This window comes from Sminthopsis crassicaudata, chromosome 4 (genome assembly GCF_048593235.1).
Source record: "Sminthopsis crassicaudata isolate SCR6 chromosome 4, ASM4859323v1, whole genome shotgun sequence".
Taxonomy (NCBI): Eukaryota; Metazoa; Chordata; class Mammalia; order Dasyuromorphia; family Dasyuridae; genus Sminthopsis; species Sminthopsis crassicaudata.
Genome location: NC_133620.1, coordinates 315,218,056 through 315,239,297, shown reverse-complemented (window position 1 = coordinate 315,239,297; position 21,242 = coordinate 315,218,056). Strand labels below are relative to the sequence as shown.

General features: G+C 37.7%; 1 protein-coding gene across 3 annotated transcripts; it reads right to left on the bottom strand.

Annotated features, from left to right (window-relative positions):
- Positions 1-1,227: 1,227 nt before the first annotated feature.
- ENGASE (endo-beta-N-acetylglucosaminidase) lies at positions 1,228-17,597 on the bottom strand. 3 transcript variants are annotated; one of them, XM_074260296.1, is made up of 14 exons: positions 17,365-17,597; positions 15,375-15,439; positions 14,807-15,008; positions 11,059-11,207; positions 8,439-8,596; positions 7,357-7,505; positions 6,375-6,537; positions 4,814-4,917; positions 4,303-4,411; positions 3,707-3,894; positions 3,244-3,392; positions 2,488-2,593; positions 1,932-2,046; positions 1,228-1,664 (listed from the first exon to the last, which is right to left on the bottom strand). In XM_074260296.1, the coding sequence occupies exons 1-14, from the start codon at positions 17,502-17,504 to the stop codon at positions 1,251-1,253; spliced, it is 2,211 nt and encodes a 736-aa protein (XP_074116397.1). In that variant the 5' UTR covers positions 17,505-17,597; the 3' UTR covers positions 1,228-1,250. The 3 variants fall into 3 exon arrangements, with proteins under 3 accessions (XP_074116397.1, XP_074116396.1, XP_074116399.1); XM_074260295.1 differs by having other exon boundaries at positions 2,488-2,596; positions 17,365-17,596; XM_074260298.1 differs by lacking the exon at positions 17,365-17,597 and having other exon boundaries at positions 2,488-2,596; positions 14,928-15,008; positions 15,375-15,441.
- Between the last annotated feature and the right edge of the window lie 3,645 nt (positions 17,598-21,242).

Genomic DNA, 21,242 nt, shown 5'->3' with positions numbered 1-21,242 from the left:
ATTGATGGACATCCATTCATTTTCCAGTTTCTAGCCACTATGAAAAGGGCTGCCATAAACATTTTGGCACATACAGGCCCCTTTCCCCTCTTTAGTATCTCTTTGGGATATAAGCCCAGTAGTATCACTGCTGGATCAAAGGGTATTTACAATTTGCTAACTTTTTGAGCATAGTTCCAAACTGCTCTCCAGAATGGTTGGATCTGTTTACTATTCCACCAACAATGCATCAATGTCCCAGTTTTCCTGCATCCCTTCCAACATTCATCATTATTTGTTCCTGTCATCTTAGCCAATCTGACAGGTGTGTAGTGGTATCTCAGAGTTGTCTTAATTTGCGTTTCTCTGATCAACAGTGATTTGGAACACTCTTTCATATGAGTGGAGATAGTTTCAATTTCATCATCTGAGAATTATCTGTTCATATCCTTTGACCATTTATCAACTGGAGAATGGCTTGATTTCTTATAAATTAGAGTCAATTCTCTGTATATTTTGGAGATGAGGTGAAAGGAAATACTTTTAAAAAAATCTTTCATGTTTCTACAGAGAAGAGTTTTTGTGCTACCATGGGTAATATTTTAACCTTTATATGGGTAAAAGTTAGACTGAGATTTAGAGAAATTGCTGAACCTTCCTTCTCATGTCCCTAGACTTACAGAAACAATGGGTATTGACTGAGTTTCTACAAAAACTTGCCCTGGTGGGGGCCTTTATAAATTACTAGGTCCAGAGCATTCATCCCACAGTGAAAGCACTATTGTAGTATCTGATGTTAGACCTCATACCTCTCTTACCTAAAAGCTATGTTTTAAACTTATTTCCTTCATTATTTAGACTGCAATGAATTAAAAATGGTTACCATTCTCAATGTAAGCATAAAATCTTAGCTTTCTCTATTTTCCTTTATCTAAATATTTCTAATTCCTGTAACTACTACTTTGAAACTTTTCAACATAAAGAAAATGATTAGAATAAAGTTTTCAAACCACACCAGAGAAAAAATTTTCAACCTCAAGGAGTTGACTTAAAAAAAAAAAAAATAAAAGTAGTTATGTGTGCCTCAGTTTCAATTCAGGTACCAAGGCCTACTTGGGCCTCCCACAGCTTCCTGCCCACAGCTATGCCCAAGGTCCTCTCCCTGTGCTCACTGCCTCAATTCCTCCAAACTTACATCCTTGAATCAAGCCTCCTTCCAGTACAATGAGGAAAAAAAATCTGGAGTCAATAAGACAGTTCTGCTTTAATGCTTAGGCATTGGGTTTTGAGTAGAGCAGGGTTAATCTGCCCCACTCTGCCTGAGGAACCAAGAATCCTTCCTTGGGGATGGGCTGCACAAAGAACTCCACAAAGCAGTCCTGGCCAGCTAAGGCTTCTTCTACTTCCAGGTTCACCACACGGTACATATTGGCATGGGCCAGACCCAAGAATGTGGGCTCTTCCGAGTCTAGCAACTCCTTTCTACTTGAATATTTCCCACCCTGATGGTAGATCCGGAAGCCATAAGCTTGGGGTAGCAGATAGGACCAATAGAGAGTACAGCTGAGAAGAAGTTTGGTTTTGCCTCTATGCAATTCTGAATGAATATGGTGCCAACCGATATGGGAAGCAGTAAGATCCCGGACTTGGGACAATGGAGTCATTAGGCTGTTTGCATCCACCACCTGCCAAGAGAAAGAAAGTTTAGAATAGTCCCCAATTCCTAACTTTTAGTCCCAAGATGGGAAAGAAGAGCCCTATTCTATTTATAAGTTGGCCACTTGCACCTCACCCCCTCTCTCAGAAACAAGGGATATTACCAGCAAGCTTTTTACTGTTCCCAGTTTTATAGCAATACCATGCCTTTTCCTTGTAAATTTAGCAGAAGCCCTTAACAGGCTGAACTTCCAGGACTCTAAGCTTCCATTCCATAAGTGTTTAGGGCTCCTCACCTGGATTTCTCCCAAGCGACAAGTAAAGTTTTCATCCTTCTGGCTACCCAGGGGGCATGTAAAATTAACAAAGATGTCTTGCAAAAAGCAGTCCTGCAGATTCATTTCATAATAGCTGTGGAGAAGACAGAGGCAAGCTCAGGAAGAAAGAAAGGCTTCTATCTTGTAAAGAATCTCCTATTACTTCACTCAATGACTAAATTCCAGTTTACCACTTTTATTGTTGACTGCTTACCATGACCTGGTTCTACAGTAGCTATAGAAGATGGGGGGTTGGAGAGGGGCAGTTCCAGGTCCTGATCCAGGACTTAGGATTTCAGAGATAAGTCAATTGCACATGTAATGAACTAGGACCTATACCCAGCAATGGCCTAGAAACTTGCTGAGCAGGGCTGTTCCAATATGCAAAAATGGCTAAGCCTGGGAGTTTCCCCACTGCCCTTCAGTCCTGGGAATTCTTAGCTTGAAAATTCTTATTCCCACTCACCTCTAGCCCATCTTCATGGTAGGCCAGCCCCTGCACAGTGCAACACACCCTTGGGAGAGGGGGACTCACCGATGGATCCAGCCCCCGTTGAACTGCCGGCCACTTCTATCAGCCGACCTGAGCAGCTTGTCTGGGGGCACCTGGAGAGGTTGGGGAGTGTGCCTAATGCTTGACCCTGCTAGAGAAACAAGTCAGGGAACATATGAGACTCAATTATATTTTTTCAGCCCAATCCCCAATTCAGAAATGCCAAGGAAACCAGGAAGAAATCAGCAAGGGAGCTAAAATTTCCATTCTTGAAAAAGTTGTCACTTTGGGAGCATCTGATCTTTCTTCAGTAAAAGTGACTTCTGAATAAGAAAATCACTCAATGATAAGGTTCCCTGATTTTTCATCTACTTTATGCCACATTATCTGCTTACTCCCAAGTCACACACCCAGTTGGAAGTACAGTTTCTGAGCTCAAAGACAATTAGAATTAGTCTAAAAACAAAAGTAGAAGTGAATTCTTACTTTAGTCTACTTCTGACATGATCATTGTGGGACATAGTGTTCCTACCTACAAACTCCACTAAGAACTTTGCCACTGCCTGAAGACACAGACAATTTACTTAAGATCTTAATATCCACTTCCAGGACCCTGCCAACAGGGAAAATTATATTACTGGTCCTATTCCTTCCACTCTGTTGGTCATCCAAGTCCTTTCAGATTTTTGCTTCTAGAAATAATCATAGAAATCAGAATAAGATGCCCAGATGGAAGAAAAGTCATGGGAGGAAAGAAATATAGTGAATACAAGAGGGAGACCTGTCCCAGTACCTCACCATCAAAAGATGGGTAGCCCCCAATGCTACATCTTCTTACATCCCAGGTGGAGAGTTCCAACGCAACAGTGATATCTGTACGCTCTTCCAGTTTGTATATGAGAGACAGATAAATTTTTGGTGGTGCTAGAACCTTCAGAGAAAAAAGCCTAGAGGAAAAAAATGATCAAAAAAAGAAACTTAAAGAAACTCTAGTAAGATACAAGGCTCAAGTCTCTTGAGCCACAAAAATAAGAACATTATAAACTCTAGGATCTCTTACCTTTCCCTTCTAGGATTCAGCTGTTTGGCTAGTTTTAGCTAAAATCATGACTTTGAAAAGTTACAAGATTTTTTCCCAAATCAAAGCACAGTATATACACTGAAAATTAGTGTTAGCATTTTTTCCTCTGAAGTAGGCCAGCTGAGCAGCCAGTATAGAGTCAAAAGGCTGAAAGTCCCTAATCCTCAATCATTCACCTACCTCACAGCCACCTTCCCAGTGTTGGAAGGAATCATCCCATGAACAAGCAGGGAGCTTCCTCCATTCCAGGCATCCATCAAGCAGTTGTGAATTTTCACCCAACCAGACTCACTTTCTACTTCATGATCTCCAAAGATAGGCTGGATTTCCTGAGCACTTAGGTTGTACCATGGTCCTAGTGTCTCCTCCTGAAAGAAAAAGCAGAGTCAAGAAGAGCCTTCTATGATGTCATGCAGGACAAACTAGAGAGCAAAAGTGGACAAGGATCAGACAAAGTTGGATATCAGTTCTATTCAGATCACAAAGCTTAGTCATGCAAAACAGATCTCACCTCATTTTCCACAAATTTATGGAAACCATACGGCAAAAGGGAGAATGCTTCTCCTTGCAAAAATGTATAAATTATATGTAATATAAGGGAAGACTCATAGCTGGAGCATAAGGCAGGAAGGGGCATATTTGGAAATTACTGTTATGTAAAGACAAAAAAGCATCAATTAATTTTTTTTTAATCCAGTACAAGCAGGAAACTCTTGTTCAGCCCTCAACCCAGCATGACTACAAAGGAACAAGAGAATCACAAATACTCCACACACCTGTCCACAGGAGAATCTCCGTGTTCCCAAGCCCAGACCAAATGAGGTGACAAAAGGTAGGGAACAAATGCTGTGAGTGTGCAGATATTGCTCCAGCAAACTCCAGAACCTATACAGAGACATATGGGTGCAGGAAGAACTCAAGATATGTAATCAAGAGGAGATTCAGCATATCCTCAATCTCAACCATTCTATCTTATAGTTTCCCCAACCCTATCCAAGATAAAATTTTACTTGCCTTGAAATATTGTTGATAAAATTCTAGTATCCAAGCTATTTAAGAAACTGACACACATAGCAGAACAAGAACCAAGTACTCCAAGAATAGGAATAGTTTTCAAAAGAAGAAATGTAAATTGTCAATAATTATCTGTAAGTTTTCACACTAAAATTATAAGGTTTTTACCTCACATCTATGAAATTGACAAAAATGATAAAAAAAAAAAAAAAAAAAAAACAACCACCCAGATAATAATCAAATCTTAAACCTTAAATGGGAATGAGGGCTCACCTGTCCTGATTCTGGAAGAAATCCTTATTACTCAAGCATTCATACACCCAGCCAGGAGCAAAGAGTGCAGCTGAGAACCCATACTTTCGGATCAGCTCCATTGACTACAAAAAGACATAAGACAAAGAGGAGCATTGTTCATAAGAAAATAAAAATCATTCATCTACTACCTTCTCTGAGGCTAAGGCTAATCCTAAGATCAGGATTCTCTCAGCATCTTATTTCTCATCAAATATGGGCCAAACATTTTTCATCAATCTGTTCTGATGATTCCTATTATTTTGATAAATTCTGGAGTTTCTGTAGCTCCTGAAGAACAGGTATTGATCCATTTTTATCTTTGTGTCTCCCACACCCAGCACAGTGCCTGGCACAGAGATAGCACTTATAAATGCTTGTTGGTTGAATGACTTCTTCTCTTGATGGGTGTAGAATCCGATCTGAGCACTCTATAGTTTCACAGATTGGCCATAAGAGGGCATTATAGAGTGGAAGAAAGCCAGAAAGAACATCCAAACAATATAGGAAGACAGGAAACTTCACACCTCATTACATTTTCAAAATAACAGGACATGAGAAGAATGTTCGGTGATTGCATTAATTTATTCATTTAAAGCTTAATTAATGACTGAGGACCTCCCTATAGAAATAGAAATAGGATAGGATTGACAGTCAAGAGACAGACTGATTGTCTATTTTTCTCTTATGTGGTACATCAACCCCCAACCTCCCTTTTCTTTTCTGCTGCTTTAAGTTGCACTGCAAGAAACTTATAATCAACTTATCTTCCAAAACCAAATGCCTCAGGGCATCATCTAAACTGACCAAAGAAATAAAAAATTATATAAAAATACTATTAGTATTCCCCCAGCCTGCTCTGCTGTTCTGAAAAGGTAAAAAGAAAGAAGGTAAGAATTAGTCAGAAATGTGTAGGATTGGTGGTACAGGCTACTACCAAGTACAAGAACTCATTACAGGATCATAGATTTAGAGCTAGAAGACACCACAATTAGTGCAACTCTTTCATTTTACAGATGAGGAAACTGAGGCACTGAGAGGCTAAGTAACTTTCCCAACATCACAGAAGCAATAATAATGAGCAGAGGCAAGTTCTTGACCTGAGGGTTATGACTTCAAATTGAGCACTGTGTCCAGCATTACTTCTCAATGACCTGACAGTCAGGATTAGTAAAATCACAGAAGAGAAATGAAAGAAGCCTTAGAAATTGTTTAGTCATCCCTACTGCTGCCCTCAGCTTCCCCACCAGCATTCCTTTTTTCAGAGAAGAATAGGGACATACTCAAAGACCATGTCTAGAATACGGGTCCCCAGCTTCCAAGTCCTCCAGATAAACCCTATCACTCACATACTGGATAGTCCACAGGTGAATAGTGTTTAAGACTCAATTTTTCTATCCTAAGAAGAAAGATCATCACCTTCCTCCCCCCAAGATGAAAGGAAAGCTAAAAAAAAAAACAGCAACCATTGGAAATAGCCATTAGAAAGCCATTACCCCTTCAAACAGTAACTAAGCCTGATCCACCTCCCCAGTCTACTCACCTTGTTTGTATTAAATCCACCTCCCACAACATTTCCCCGGGCAAATATGTCCACTCCCACATAAACATCTTCCTTTCGAAGTTCAAAGGATGCCATGCGTTCCAGGTGTTCCTCCTTCCAGTTGTAATTGGTAAAAATACCATCACAGGAGTCAAAGAATACTCTAAGTAGCAATAAGAGACACAAAATTGGAGAGGCATCAATTCAGCCAGCTCTGTTCTCAGTCTTTATAGAGCTTTCTTATCCAAAAGGCTTCCCTTTCTACCTGAAGTGGGGACTAGAGGTTGGCTTCCTGAGAACTCATCTTACCTTTAAAGTTAAAAGAGTAGAATCTTACAGACTATAAACTCCTAAAGAACAGGAACTGTGTCTATAAATCATTCTCCATATAAATCTAAGGATAAAGCCACAAGCAAATTTAATCCGCCTGTGACTTCTCACCCAAAGTGGCCAAAAATTCAAAACTCTTACAAGTCAGAGACACTGCTGAGTTTCAACACACACATGTGCACACACACACATATACACGTGCACGTATGCACACACACACACACACACACACACACACACACACACAAATAGTCCAAAGTTTTTTGCTTTTCTTTTTTTAAGCAGTTCATGCTCTTCACAGGAATGAATTAATATTCTTTATAACCAACCCACAGTACTTTAAAATTGGCCTATGCAAATAGTTATGCTTAAGGAAAGACAAATTAAAAAATGCCTTACTTCCCCCAAAGGTAGGTAGAATTCTTTTGGGTAGGAAGACTGAATATCAGCTAATTAGATCTAGAAAGGCAAGGATGAAGACTAGATTCTTCTCAGAGCTTCTCAGCTAATCTGGCAACAACTTTTAATCCATAATATTTACAATGCTTATTAAATTCAGAATGGATTCTAGTCAAATCTTTTCTCACCCTTCTGCCCACATTCAGGAGACAAGGAAAACAGAGACAAAGTTGCCATTGTTAAATCAGCTCACCTATTACTTTCATTCAATTCATTTTGCCAATTTAGCTGTCCATCCTTCACTACACTATCATACCAAATGACCAATCCACCTGGTACATATTGGTGCAACTGGTCAGTCAGGTATCGTAGGAAGAAAGGAGTGTTCTCTACTGCAGCCATCTGTAAGAAAGGAAAAAGCAGATTTGACACTGTCTGAGACGAGGGGGATTTAGAAAACATAAAGGGCTTTTTTCAAGACAGGAAGAAAACTACTGTTGTGAGCTAAGGTGCCTGCACACTGGCCATCATTCCTATTTCCCCTTCTCTTCGCCCCAACCACCACTACATTTTTTACTCCGCCCTGGGTCTCTGATAGGTGACTTTGTCTTGCTCATCCCCGGGGCCCCATACTATATCAGGGCTATGTCACTATGTAACCACTACACATATCTCCTCTTTCCTCACTTTTCCAGCTCCTCTTTTTGTTCTATTTCATTAGAACATAAGCTCCTTGATGTGGGAATAGCAAGAAGGAATAGCAAAAATCTTGCTAACTTGCTTTTGGTTCCTCAGTTTTTAGCATGATGGCTGGCTCTATAATAAAAGCTCTATCTGTTTGGTAGAAAAGAATAAGATTTTGGGTATTACAAAGCAGAAATACATAATACAGAAAAACAAAAACCACTAAAACCTGGAGTTCATAATCTGTTCAATCAAAGAAATGTGGCTGACACATAACTCTCCTAAAGCAGAGATGAAAGGAATAGAACACAATCAGGGAGATTATCTAACCTAAAGGGGAGAAGAGGCTCCCAAGCCAATCCAAACATGAAAGAGGCAGAAAAACCAGGCTAAGTATCTGGAGACACATAAGGAAAGCACACCATTCCCCAATATCAGAAAAAGCATCCTAGGGCAAGGATGGCTTTGTTTGAGAATAAGGCTAGACTACATGAGCTGCTACAGTATTCCATCACAAAGAATGGAGAAGAAAGTGAGAGGAGAGGAAAAGATTAAGAGACAAGTCAGTGTTAACAGAGGTCACTGGTAAAAGGGGAGAAATGAACTAGAACGCGGGGTAGAAGAATGGCTGGGGGAGAAGACCACACTTACACTCAGTGTGTTCTCTATGTTGATCAGCCAGCCATCAAAGCGAAAAAATTGTGCAATGCGGACTAGCTGATCTGCCAGTGTCTGGTAAGAGGATGGGTCTCCAGACAAGAATTTTTCACAGAGCCGCCCACCTTCTGTCCACTCTGTGATAAAGGTTCCTAAAAGACAGAACAAAAAGGTTAGGCTCTTTGATGATGTACAAGTGATTAAATCACTTGCTAAGCAGGAGTGAGTATACCTTGTACGGAAACACCAGAGTTGTAACTTCAGCGGCAAATGAAAAAGGCAACCAATGGGTCTGCAGTTGTTCTGGCTATGCAATAATGGCAAATCTTTATATTTTGCTACATATTACTGAACTTTATGATCTATCTAGACTGTGTGGCTCATACACATTTGGCACAAATTCCATCACTATCGTGAAGCTCTCCTGCTTCCTTCAAACTTTAACTCATGTACAACTTCCTACATGAGGCCCTTCTTGACCTCTTGGATGCTGTCTTTCCCAAACCCAAAATTAACTTGTTTTTATTTACATGGGTTTGATATTGAGCAAACTCTTACATCAGGAGAAGTAAAAGGTCAAAGTAAAAAAGTCAATGGTATGAGTCAAACTGTCTGCAAGGTGGCCATCATCCCCATCACCCCTGAACCAAGTGTTAGAATTATATTCTGCCCTTGGAGCACCGTTCTCTTACAGATGAGCTTTCACTTTGTGTTGCCCATAGCCAAGCCCCCGTAGCTACTTCCAATATATATATCCACATCCTATTGTCACCATACATATCTCCTTTGCCCTTACCTTTCCAGATCCCCTTCATATGCTGTCTTCCCTTTCCATTATCAACAGAATGTAATCTTTTTGAGAAAACGGGTTACTATTCTGTTTTTGTCTCCATAATCCCAATGCTTAGAACAACGTCTTACATAGAATTTAATAAATGCTTGCTTGCTTAAACTTTGTAAAAATACATTAGATATATTTTCTCTCATTTGATCTCTACCACAGCCTTATGAGGTATTATTGTAACCATTTTACAGGTCAGGAAACAGGCTTATTTATGGTCATATTTTTAAAAATGCTCTAAATTACTACTGATTAGAGAAATGCAAATTAAGACAATTCTAAGATCCACTTCACCTCTCATATTAGCTAAGATGATAGGAAAAAATAATAACAAATGTTGGATAAACTGAGACACTAATGCATTATTGGTAGAGTTCTGAAATGATCCAATCATTTCAGAGAGCAATTTGGAACTATGCCCAAAGGGCTATAAAAACTATGCATACCCTTTGATCCAGCAGTGTCTCTATTGGATCTGTATCCCAAAGAGATCATGAAAGAGGGGAAGGATCCTACAAAAACATTTGCAGCAGCTCTTTTTGTAGTAGCTAGGAACTAGAAATTGAGTAGATGCCCAGCAGTTAGGGAATGGCTAATGGCATAAGAATGTAATGGAATAGTATTATTCTACAAGAAATGTTGAGCAGGCTGATTTCAGAAAAGCCTGGAAAGACTACATAAACTGATGCTGAGTGAAGTGAGCAGAACCAAGAGAACACTATACATAGCAACAAGATTATGTAATGATAAATTGAAATGGACTTGACTTTTTTCAGCAATGAAGTTGGTCATTCAGGGCGATTCCAAAAGACTTGGGATAGAAAGTGGCATCTGCATCCAAAGAGAGAACAATATAGAGACTGAATATGGATCAAAAATAATATTTTCACCTTGTGTTGTAATTTTTTTGTTTGTTTTTTCTTTCTTTCTCATGGTATTTTACTTTTTGATATAATTTTTCTTGTGCATAATGATGAATATGGAAATATGTTTAGAAGATCTTCTGTCTTAGGAAAAGGGCTCAAGGGAAGGCAGGAGAAAAATTTGGAAACACAAAGTTTTGCACAGGTGAATGCTGAAAACTATCTTTGCATGTATTTAGAAAAATAAAAAACTATTAAAAAAACAAACCAAAAAAAAAAAGAAAGATGTAAAAGTAAAGTACTATTTATGGCCTTACCACTAAAGAAATATTGGAGGAAAGATCTAAGCCCAAGTCTCTCCTGGTTCCAAGGCCAGTACCACTTCCTCTAGTGGTATTAGCAGCTCCCATTTATGTAAAATCTTAGGTTTTACAAAATATTTTATATACATGATCTCATTGATCCTCACAATAATCCCATTAGGTTGTTATCCCATTTAGCAGATAAGGATACTGAGGCACAGATAAGTCAAAGAACTTGTCTAAGGACCCAGAGCTAATAACGTTGAAGAGTTAGAGAAGCTTCAACATTAGGTTTCTAACTTCAAAGTTAATGTTCTTTCTACTACACCCCAGGCTAAGGAGGCAGTGTAGAAAAAAATCAGTATACATCCTCCCTGTGTGACCTGGGACAGATCATTTAAACTCTACACCTGTTTCCTAATTTGTAAAATGAAGGAATTGGACTTTTAAGATCCCTTCTGATGGGATCTTATCTGTGAACTGAACTTATTTTTACACACTTCCAGTCCACAACTGGATTTTTTCTTCATTTCCACATTCCTCAGACCAACTAACATATATGCTCTCTTTAATAACAGAAGCTAAATTCAGTCTGCCATCACTCTTACCCAGCACAGAGACCCCATGCTTATGGGCAGCATTGGTCCAGACCACTGGAGGAATGGTGACTGTGTGATGGCTGAAGTATACAAAGATGTCAATGTACTGCCAGTGGTAGAAGGTGTAGGGAGACTCTGTCATTGAGCCTTGAATAAACCTAGGAAAAGGAATAGAATGAAATAAAATCACAGGATTTTAAATTGTGAAACTCAATTCAATTCAACAAGCATTTGTTATATACCAACTATGTGCTAGGCACCGTTGGATAAAAAGACAAACTAAAGCAGACCATGCCCTCAAAAAGCTTCTATTCTCTTGGAGGGAAAAGAACACATTCGTATGAAATGAAATTCGAAATGGAAATACACGGAAAGTAATTTCCAAGTAAAAGGTACTGGAAACTATCTGTATCTCTCTTTTTACATTTGGATTCTGACATATCATATTTATCTGTATATATGCCATGTTCCCTGATCTCACCCCATCACCAGAAAGTAATAAGAGGGCAGGGATTATGTCTTATTCAGTTTTATTCCTACCTTGGCAGGTATTGCAATCATCTGCACACAAGTCCTGAGAAAATGTTTGCCATAAAAATATCTAGAACTATACATATCAGGTGACACTGAACACATATGAATACAATTACATGATACTCTTAACAGAAATAAAGGAAGACAAGTAATTGTAGATATATTAAGCATTTGTAATTGGGCTGTATCAATATAATAAACATGATGGTACTTCTTAAATTAATTTAACGCCCCAACAATCAAAGTACCAAGTAGCTACTTTAGAACTAAAAATAATAACATAATTCATCTAGAGGAACAAAAGGTCAAGAATATCAAGGAAAACAATGGGGAAACAAATCAGGAAGTAAAGGGGTCTAGTAGTATCTGATCACTAAAAAGCAGCAATCACAAAAACGATTTGATGATGGCTAAAAAAATAGAAACATTTGAAAAGTATCTGAGGATAGACTAAATAAACAAAATACAAAAGCAAATGAACACAACTGCAAAGTATTTAACATAACCATTACAAGAATACCACAAAGGAACTCCAAATGGATACATGATATAAATATAAAAGTTTATAAAGTTTAAAAAAATCGAGAAGAGGAGATAACCTTTCACAACTAGGAAGAGAAAGACTTCAAACAAGTAAAATAAAAAATTTTGAGGAACTAAAATTTTAAAACTTTTGTTCAAAAACATCAATGTGGTAAGAATTTGAAGGGAAACCTTTACCACAGATTTCTCTGATAAAAGGCCTGATATCCAATACATATACAGAAACTTCAAATATATAAGAACAGTCTAGTCTTCAACTGTATGACCCTAGTTTAGTCACTTAATTTATCAGTGTTACAGGCAAATCTCTAAGATTATAAATTATAAAGAAGCTGCCAAGAGAATTTCCTCACCAGGGCATTTCCTATTCCAGTGAAATCACAGGTCTAATATCTATTTCCTACATAAGAACAAGAGTCGTTCTCCAAAAGACAATTTGTCAAATGTAAGTTTTCAAAAGAAAAAAATGCAAGTAACCATGTGAAAAATGCTCCAAATTACTAATTATAAGAGAAAAACAAACTAAAACAACTCTGAGGTTTCACAAACTGACAAAAATAAAGAAAATAGCAATTGCTATAAGAGCTCTGAGAGAACAGATATATTCATGTTCCTTTGGTGAAGCTGTTAATTGGTCTAATCATTCTAGAAAGTAATTTGGAGCAATACTAAAAAGTCACTATGCTCTTTGATCCAGCAATAACACTAAGCTTATATCCCAAGGAAATCAAAGAAAAAGGAAAAGAATCCATGTATACAAAAATACTTTTTGTTGTAGCAAAAAATTGGAAACAAAGCGGGTGTCCATCAATTTAGGGTTTATGAATCTAATGGAGTATTATGATGACTCACAGATTCAGAGTAATGTGGGAAACTCATAAACTGACGAATAAAATGAGCAGAACTAAGAGAATAATTTATATTATGATCACAATATTCAAAGAGAAAAACAACTCTGAAAAATTTAGAACTGTTTAATACAGTGATTGGTCATGATTTCAAGACTTGATAAAGCATCCACATGTGCAAAAATGCTTATAGCAGCTATAGTGGCAAGGAACTGGAAAATGAGTGGATGTCCAATAATTGGGGAATGGATGAATAACTTATGGTAATGTATGAATGTAATGAAATATTATTATTTTATAAGAAATGATAAGCAGGCTAATTTCAGAAAAGCCTGGAAAGACTCATATGAACTAATGCTTAGTGAAGTGAGCAGGGCCAGAAGAACATTGTATATAGTAATATCAAGATTATGTCATGTTCAACTGTGATAGACTTATCTCTCCTCAGTAATACAGTACGTCAAGATAATTCCAATAGAACTGGAATGGAAAATGCCATTTATATCCAAAGGGAAAACTATGGAGACTGAATGCAGATAGAAGCATACTATTTTCACTATGTTTTGGTGGGGTTTTTTTTGCTTTTTCTTTCTTGTGAATTTTCCCTTTTGTTCTGATATTTCTGTCATTTCAATATGACAAATATGGAAATATATCTACAGTGACTGTACATGTATAATCTATATCAAATTGCTTGCTGTCTTGAGGAGAAGGGAGGTAAAGAAAGGAGGGAGAAAAAAAGTCAAAACTCAAAATCTTTCAAAAATGAATACTGATAATTATCTTTACATGTAATTAGAAAAATAAAATATTATTGATAAAGCATGCCTCTCGAAAGAAACAATGAACTCCAGCTACAGAATAAGACAGATATTTAGGTATCAAGGTAAAGCCTTGATTTGTCTAATCCTAATCTATCCTAATTTGCTATAGAATAGGATGAGTTGGTGGGAAATGACATGATGTAAAAAAAACCGGGGAAAAAGCAACCACAAAATATTTACAAAATACACAAAAGAAAAAGACAAAATCAAAATGGAACACAGGCCAATTCTGTTATTTCCTTTTAAAATTTAACAATATACATTATAGGAACTATAATGAATTAACAAGGAACAAGAAGTTCAATTAACAAAAAGTTTTATTCATAATATTTTGTTGTTCATCTTTGCATATTGAAATATTTGTGTTTATATATGGCTAACTTAATAAAAAAGACAATTTTAAAATGATGTTTGTTGAATTGGATAACTGAATTCATCTATGTCCATTCTAACTCACCCCTTCTGCCAAAATAATTCCCCATGAAGCATCTTTCTTTTTGGTTTTGACATACAAGATGACAAAATCTTAGAGTTAAAGAGAGAAAAGAAAAATCCCTTCACTTATAGATGAAGAAACAAACCTACAGACTGTGTGATTTGTCCAAAGTTACAAGTATGTACCAAAATCAAAAGTTCAATTCAGTTCTTCTGACTCCAAGTTTTTCATTTCTTCACTGTACCACCCTGCTTTTCATTAGTGGGAGATATCTTTCAAATGTGGAGGAGAATTGATTATAGAATAAATGAGATTGCAAAAAGAAGTGGGGAATTCCATAATTCATTCAGGTAAAATCTCCCTATGTTCTATAACAAATCTTACAAGTTATATAGGATTTTTAAATCAACAAATAGCCTAATTTACTCAATATTCCCAAACTAGTTAGTTACAAAGGCAGAACTTGAACCCATGTCTTCTCATTCCTAATTAAGTACTCTTTTAACTACAGCTCCTTGGTATCTCTCAATTTAATTACTGTTTTATTGGGTAAAGAGGGTATATTCACTCACCTGTCACCTAAATAGCCACCCATCATGTCATGGCATAACAGAGTCCGAGGCCTCTGGCTTTGAAGTGGGGGTTGGCGATCTGCTAGGGGTATCATAGCAATATTAAAGGCATCATCTCTACCTGGATTCCATGCCAGAAGCTCCTCCAGTGATGAAAAATAAAAGCTGATAGGTTCAGTGGTGATCTTATCATAATTTCTAGCTGGACAGATGAGAGAAACATTGGAGACAGCCATTGAAATATTGTAACTTTGAAATAAAGAAATGAAACAGATGAAATCTTGAGAGGAAGGCAAGAAGCTTTGAGGTTGTTTTTTTTTTTTTTTTTTTCAATTTATTTTATGTGTCAGGATCCCTTTAGCTATTGAATGAAGCTTAAGGACTCCTTCTGAGAATGTGTTCAAGTGAATAAAATAAAATATATAGAATTTCAAAGGAAATTAGTTATAGTAAAATACAAACATAGTCATCAAAATATTTTAAAAGCAAGTTAATGGATCACAGTTAAGAATCCTTGCCATAAGGCCTGCAAAAGTGAAACAATATGCACAACTTCAGGTTTTCTCACCTGGCAAGGGCTCTGGCTTAAAATTGATTACCTCTCGAAAGACTGGACTCTGGCTCTCTTCCACACTTTAAAAAAGGAAAAAACACCAAAAATATATTATTACAAAATGGACTAGGATTAAGATAGAAGAAATTTTTCTCCTTAAATTTTAGAAATTCAACCTATCTTCAGAATTTGCACAATTGTTCACATTATATAATACAACCTTACTCCTAGATGCCATGTCTGCCAAAACAACCAACCCAGAAGACTTGCTTCAAAAACTAAGGGCGGATCATATCATAGAGGAAACATTGTCTTCAAAAAATAATGTGCTAAAGTACTAAGGAATAAACAGTTTCTGCTCTTACGTAGTTTACCATCTAATGGGAGAAGAAAATATACAAAAGAAATTTGAAAAGGAGGATAGGCACAAACCAAAAGGAAAGATATTGGGAAAACTTGGAGTGATTTCAACACCCAACTTAAAATACTTTCAGGTATTTTTTTTTTGTATCTCTCATTTTAGAATTTAGACTTTTTTACTTCCTAGCTGTGTGACCCCAGACAAGTCACTTAACTCCAACTGCCTCAGGAAAAAAAAAGAATGTAGGCTCTATGAGGACAGAAATTATCTTTCTTTCTTTCTTTTTTTTTTTTTTTTTTTTTTTTTTTTATCCCTAGTGCCTAGCAAAGTCCTTGATATATTTAATAAAAGCTTGCTGGATGATATATAGACTGAAGGAAAATAAGGTATTATTAATAATAATTCATTAGTGAACCTAGAAATATGCTAGAGTCTTCAACAATTATCCAGCTGTTTGGAAGAGGAGTGGAAATATAGGATGACAATCACAATCCATCCATGCCTGCTCATTTTATAGGACTCTCTCTGTCCTATGCAAAATGGGAAGCAGGGCATGAGAGGGTTCTAGGAAAGTAGGAGACTCGCCTATCTTCCAAGATGCATATGGCACAATGGGCAGAAATTAAATGTGTTACGACTGGGAAAGGGGATCCATTTTTTCATAGGCACAAACAGAATTATTGCTGCGGAATTCCATACTGGTTAGTTTATAAATGCCCTAAAGACCAATTCCTAGCTCAGAAGTGAAAAGAGTGCACAATGGAGAGATGTGATAGAGTGAGGGAGTGCCCAAGATTCAGAGTTGTCCAAGATATCAGTTGGAGATAAGCCCCAAAAATCATTACTGCAGGCAGTGGTTTATAACCCATTTTATTCTTCTCAGTTAGTTGATCATATAATCCTTGAGGTCAGAGCTAAGCCCCAATTTTTGAAACCAGTGACTTAGAAGACAGGAAAAATCCAAATGGAAGTGAAATCATTTATCCTAGATAAATTAAGCCACAAAATGTCAGAGGTACAAGGGACATTGGAACTACTCCATCCCCAGCCCGTTACAAGGTGAGGACTCTAGAGCCCTCTGGAAGTGACTTGCTCAAGGTCAAACAGTGAGGCGGCAGAGGCAAACCTAATTTAGCAGTTTCACATAACAGTTAAAAGCCCTGAATCTGAAGCCAGAGTCTCGCATTCTAGTGGTGGCTGTACTACTAAGAACTCTGATCTTTTCTAAGTCAGATTTTTCCTCTGATAACGAAGGGAAAGGCCTGGATAATCTCTAAGATCCTTTTGGTGATTCTAAATTATAAGATCCTATAGCCATCCCCTCACTGGACAAATAAGGAATTCAAAGAGGACTGACTTCTCTGAGGTCATCCAGTTGTCGTCGGTTTTTAGTTTCATTTTTTAATGCAAACCCATTAGGTTGTCAAAAAAGGGAAGGGGAAAGCTTGGGCACAGTGGCCTAGCCTAGGCCGGCAAGTAAGAGATAACCAAGCCGGAGGAGAGGAAGGAGGCGAGTGCTCAAGCCAGAGGGGAAGAAAAATATGTCTTTTGCGTCACCACATCGCGCGCTCTCGGTCTCTCCTCCCCAACCCCCACCCCGGCTCTCTAGATCTCTTCCAACTCTTTCTCCCAATATCCCTTCACCTCCGTTCAAGCCTCTTCGGCGAATGCGGCGGCATCTTTTCAGTCTCCTCCAGCTCCTCCTTCTTCTCCACCGCCCCCAGCAAGTGCGGAGTGCGCCGTCTCGGTTTTCCCCGGGTTGCACCCTCTGCCGAAGACTCCATTGGATCTCTCAGGAGGAGTCTATCTCAGGTTCCCAGACCAGCCTTTGTGACTGGCCCTTGGACTCCCGGCGCCAGCTTAGAAGTCCCGGCTCCAGCCAGTGGCGACCTTCGGCTCCGCCTCCTGCAGGCCCGGCCTCCAATCAAGAGCTCCCAAACAACCCAGGATACACTTACCCTTAGGGAGGGTCAGAGTACCAGTGGGTCGCTCCTGGGTTTGTGGACGTAGGTATTCTCAGAATTAGAGATAGATAGAATGAACGAATGTGGGGGCGGGGTGATACCAAAGGGTTTTGTCTTAAGTAAATTGGACTACAGATTTTTCCCTTTCCAGCTTCTAAACCTTCTCCAGTTTCCAGCTTGGGTAGCCGAATGTCAAAGCTGCTGGGATGGACGCCCACGCCACGCTGAGTTGTGTATATTTATTGCACTGGCTTTGAAATGTTTATGAGGCGTCAGGGAACTCTGAAGGCTATCCTTCCGGCTGCCCTGACCGCAGCTGGAGCCCGCAGCTGGATCTGGGCGGCGGTCATGCTGTGCTCTGCTTATCTTGGGACGAGAAATAAAGAGAACTTCCGGAAAGCAGAGACTGCCTAAAAGTGAGTGCTACGGAAGAAGAGGAGGAGGCTTATGATCCCTCACTTTGTACAAAGCGACTTTGTAGCAGTGGAAGAAACCTTAGCGACTGAAAGGTGCAGTGAGCAAAGAGCCACATTTGGCTTCAGAGTACGAATGTAAATGGAAATTTAAATCTGGAATTTAGTCTCTGGACATTTTATACCTGTATAATTATACAAGTGGGCACGAGATAGCCTCTTAGGTCTCTTCCTGCTCTAAATCCATGAAACTATGATGAATAATCTGTAGGTGTATTAATTAATCATTACTATGATTAATATTGAAGGGAAGAAAACAAACATTTATTAAGGGTCTATTATACAGTGTATCAGGATCTTTACAAATATTTTCTCATTTGATCTTCACAATAAACCTGAGACGTAAGTGGTTATTAACCTCATTTTATAGTTGGGGACAGAGGTTAAGTGATTTTCCTAAGATACACACCTAATAAATGTCTGAGGTCAAATTGGAATTCAAGCCTTCCTAACTCCAAAGGCAGCACTCTAGCCATTGTACCTCCTAGCTGCCTCTAATAATGAAAAGGATGCTGGAGATAACGTAGTCAAGAAACTGGAATAGATATATTTTCATTGTCAATTTCATTGACTCCCCTAGCTTTAGGAAGGTTCCTCCTAAAGAAATACCCTAATTTCCCTTGGAAATATACATCATGATGATTCTTTGTTTTGCTTTGTTTTTTGCTGAGGCAATTGGAGTTAAGTGACTTGCCCAGGGTCACACAGCTAGGCATGTTAAGTGCCTGAGACCAGATTTAAATTTAGATCCTCCTGACTTCAGAGGGGGTGCTCTATGCACTGCGCCACCTAGTTGCCCCTCATAATGATTCTTTAAAAAAGAAAATCATTAAAAAAAAAAAAAAAAAAGTCTCATAGACTGTTCAATCTCTAACACCCCTTTCAGGGGGTCTCCAAGATTGAAACTATTTTTATAATAACACTAAGACATGATTAGTCTTTTTCACTCTCATTTTCTCACGTGGAATTTTTCAGAGGATTTGTGGCCTGCAGAAGTAAAGCAGCAAACATGAAGAGGGAGTTAATATCTTGTCTCAATAGATATAACACTACAAAAACAAAAGTTCTTTGAGATCTTTGACTATTTTTAAGGATGTAAAGGAATTCTGGCATCAAAAAAGTTTGAAAACAAATGCTTTAAGGAATGCAAAATTTTTTCCTCATAACCTTTTTAGGATAGTATTATAAAGTCCTTCATGGGAAGAATTTATGATCAAAGAACATTATGAAAGACAAAATGGACAACTTTAATAACATTAAATTTAAAAGGTTTTGCACAAACAAAACCAACAGAAACAAGATTAAAAGGGAATCAAGCTGGGAGGAAAATCTACAGCCAGTGTTTGTGATAAAAATTTCTAAAATTATATGTGACAAATTTATAAGAATTTATAAGAATACAAGTCATTCCTCAATTGATAAATTGTCAAAGGATATGAATAGATAATTTTTAGATGAACAAAATTAAAGTCATATGAAAAAATGCTCTAAATCACTATTGATTAGAGAAATGTAAATTAAAACAACCCTAAGGTACCATCTCACACCTCTCAAATTGGCTAAAATGACAGGAAAAGACAATGATAAATGTTGGAGTGAATGTGGGAGAACTGAAACATTAATGCATTGTTGTGGGAGTATAATGTGTGAAATTATCCAACTATTATGGAGAACAGTTTAGAATTATGTCCAAAGGGCTATAAAACTGTACAATACCCTTTGACCTAGTAGGGACTCTACTGGGTTCATATCCCAAATCATAAAGGAGGAAAAAGTACCCACATGTGCAAAAATGCTATAGCAGCTCTTTTTGTGGCAGCAAAGAATGGGAAAATGAGCAGATGTCCAACAATTGGGAAATGACAAAACAAGTAATGGTATATGAAAGTAATGGGATATTATTGTTCTATAAAAAAATGATGAACAAGCTGATTTTAGAAAGGTCTGGGAAGATTTACACAAACTCATGGTGAGATAAACAAGAAGAATCAGGAATACATTGTACACAATAACAGCAAGAAAGTGCGATGATCAACTATGAAATACTTGTTTTCAGTGGGTCAATGAGCCAGTGCAATCCCAATATATTTTGGATAGAAAGTGCTATCTGCATCCTGAAAAAGACCTATGGAGATTGAATGTAAATCAACAAATGCTATGATAACTCCTTTTTTCTGCTTTTTTTTTCTCTCTCCCATGGTTTTTTCCTTTTGTTCTGATTTTTCTCACCCATGATTCCCAAAGCAATGTGTTAAAAATAAATACATAAAAATAAAGCCCTTCATTGACCCTTGCAAAACTTTTTTGTTCCAAATTTTTCCCTCCTTCCACCTCCTCCTCTAGATGGCAGATAGTCCAATACATGTTAAAATATATGTTAAATCTAATATATGTATACATATTTATAGTTATCTTGCTGCACAAGAAAAATCAGATCTAGAAAGAAAAAAAAAAAACCTGAGAAGGAACACAAAATGCAAGCAAGCATCAATAGAAAATGTGAAAATGCTATGTTATGTTATTGTCCACACTCAGTTTCCATAGGCCTCTCTCTGGGTGTAGCTGATTCTCTTTATCACTGAACAATAGGAACTGATTTGAATCATCTCATTATTGAAGAGAGTCATGTCCATCAGAATTGGTCATTGTATAGTCAGTCTTGTTATTGCCAGTATCAGCTTTTAAGACATGTAGAATTATAGAATGTCAGAGTTCAGACAAAGTTCAGTAACATCCCTCTCAATTCTAGTGCCTTGTCTTGAAAATGCCCTATTTGCCTTGTATGTAGTTGTGTGGGGGTTTCTTTTTATGTAGTTCTTTTCTTATTTTCTCCTCCATTAGATTTTTTACTTCCTCAAGATCAGGGACTATCTTTTGTGTTCTTTGCATTTCCAGTGCTTAGTAAAGTGCCTGGCACTTAGTATATAAATAAGATAAATGTTTATTGACTGAGTGAAGACTCCCTTAGTGTGAGTTTCTCTTAAAGTTCTATCCTGGATCCTTTTCATTCTCTACCTTCTTTCCTTTGCTCGTATATGCTCAGGTGCAAACATTTGTCAGGATTCCTGTGCATCTGATCAAGAAG